The following is a 940-nucleotide window of genomic DNA, read 5'->3' on the forward strand; positions in this document are numbered from 1 at the left end:
ATTGTACTGGACGAGGCGGATGCTCAATCTATGGAAAAAATTTCCCTGAAGAAAACCATAAGTTGAGACATACTAAAGCAGGTGTGCTTTAAAGTTTATTGTTCATTTGTCCGAAGGATTATGTTGTTTTGCTTTATTTCATTTTTTATGTTGATTTGTTTTGCTTCTTTACTAATTGGTTTCAGTTGGATTACCAAATATTGAAATTGATCAAAACTTGACTTTCACTCCTTAGTCCCCAAGGGCAAAATCACCATTAGTGTGAAGAATATAAAAACTTGTTATTTAGGTTTCGGGAAAACTATTGTATGAACGTCACATACATGTTTCAAGTTTGTGTGTAAAAAACATGTTTAGATAAATTAAACAAACTGGTTTTAACCATTTTACTGCTTTTAGGCGTTTTATCAATGAAAAGAGTGGGCTGGGCCGAAAATAATTCCCAGTTTTGCATAACGTTCAAGAAAATGGAACGGCTGGACCACAAAAACGTAGTTTTTGGCAATGTAATAAAGGGCAATGATGTTCTTATGAATATTCAATACTACGGCCGGAAGATTGGGAAACCTTTGGAGGCGATAATTATTTCCGACTGTGGAGAATGTGATGTAGCTGCTGAGTAAATAAAAATAAAATTCGGACGCATTTACAAGTTTTATTTTATTTTATTAATACAACGCGTGTTTTGCTGTTAAATGCTCACACCAGAGACAAGGGAAAAATACAATTAGCGGCGGAAAACTGGGTTTACCGCTGTTTTAGCTGCAAAAATTACTAATATTGCATTAGACCCAAGAAAATTGCGTAGGTATCAAGCGCTTTTCCTCTTTCCATTGGCGTATCGGGCGCTTTTCTATCGAGCCTGGTTTGCGAGAAATACATGTTTAAATGTCTGCTTGCAAACGCCAGATCTTATCGGTTTGAAAGGGCAAGTGCACCT

The 940-nt window shown here is 36.2% G+C and overlaps 1 protein-coding gene across 1 annotated transcript in view; it reads left to right on the top strand.

The window, feature by feature from the left end:
* LOC109535853 (E3 SUMO-protein ligase RanBP2) overlaps nt 1-649 on the top strand; it is a gene marked incomplete in the record, with an annotated part of 2,868 nt that extends 2,219 nt beyond the window's left edge. Inside the window, 2 exon segments of the mRNA XM_048670640.1 lie at nt 1-81; nt 400-649. Of these exon segments, the coding sequence (XP_048526597.1) occupies nt 1-81; nt 400-623 (305 nt within the window).
* Between the last annotated feature and the right edge of the window lie 291 nt (nt 650-940).

The sequence above is a fragment of the Dendroctonus ponderosae genome, unplaced genomic scaffold, assembly GCF_020466585.1.
Source record: "Dendroctonus ponderosae isolate FM_Combo_2020 unplaced genomic scaffold, Dpon_F_20191213v2 Dpon_F_20191213_1, whole genome shotgun sequence".
Taxonomy (NCBI): Eukaryota; Metazoa; Arthropoda; class Insecta; order Coleoptera; family Curculionidae; genus Dendroctonus; species Dendroctonus ponderosae.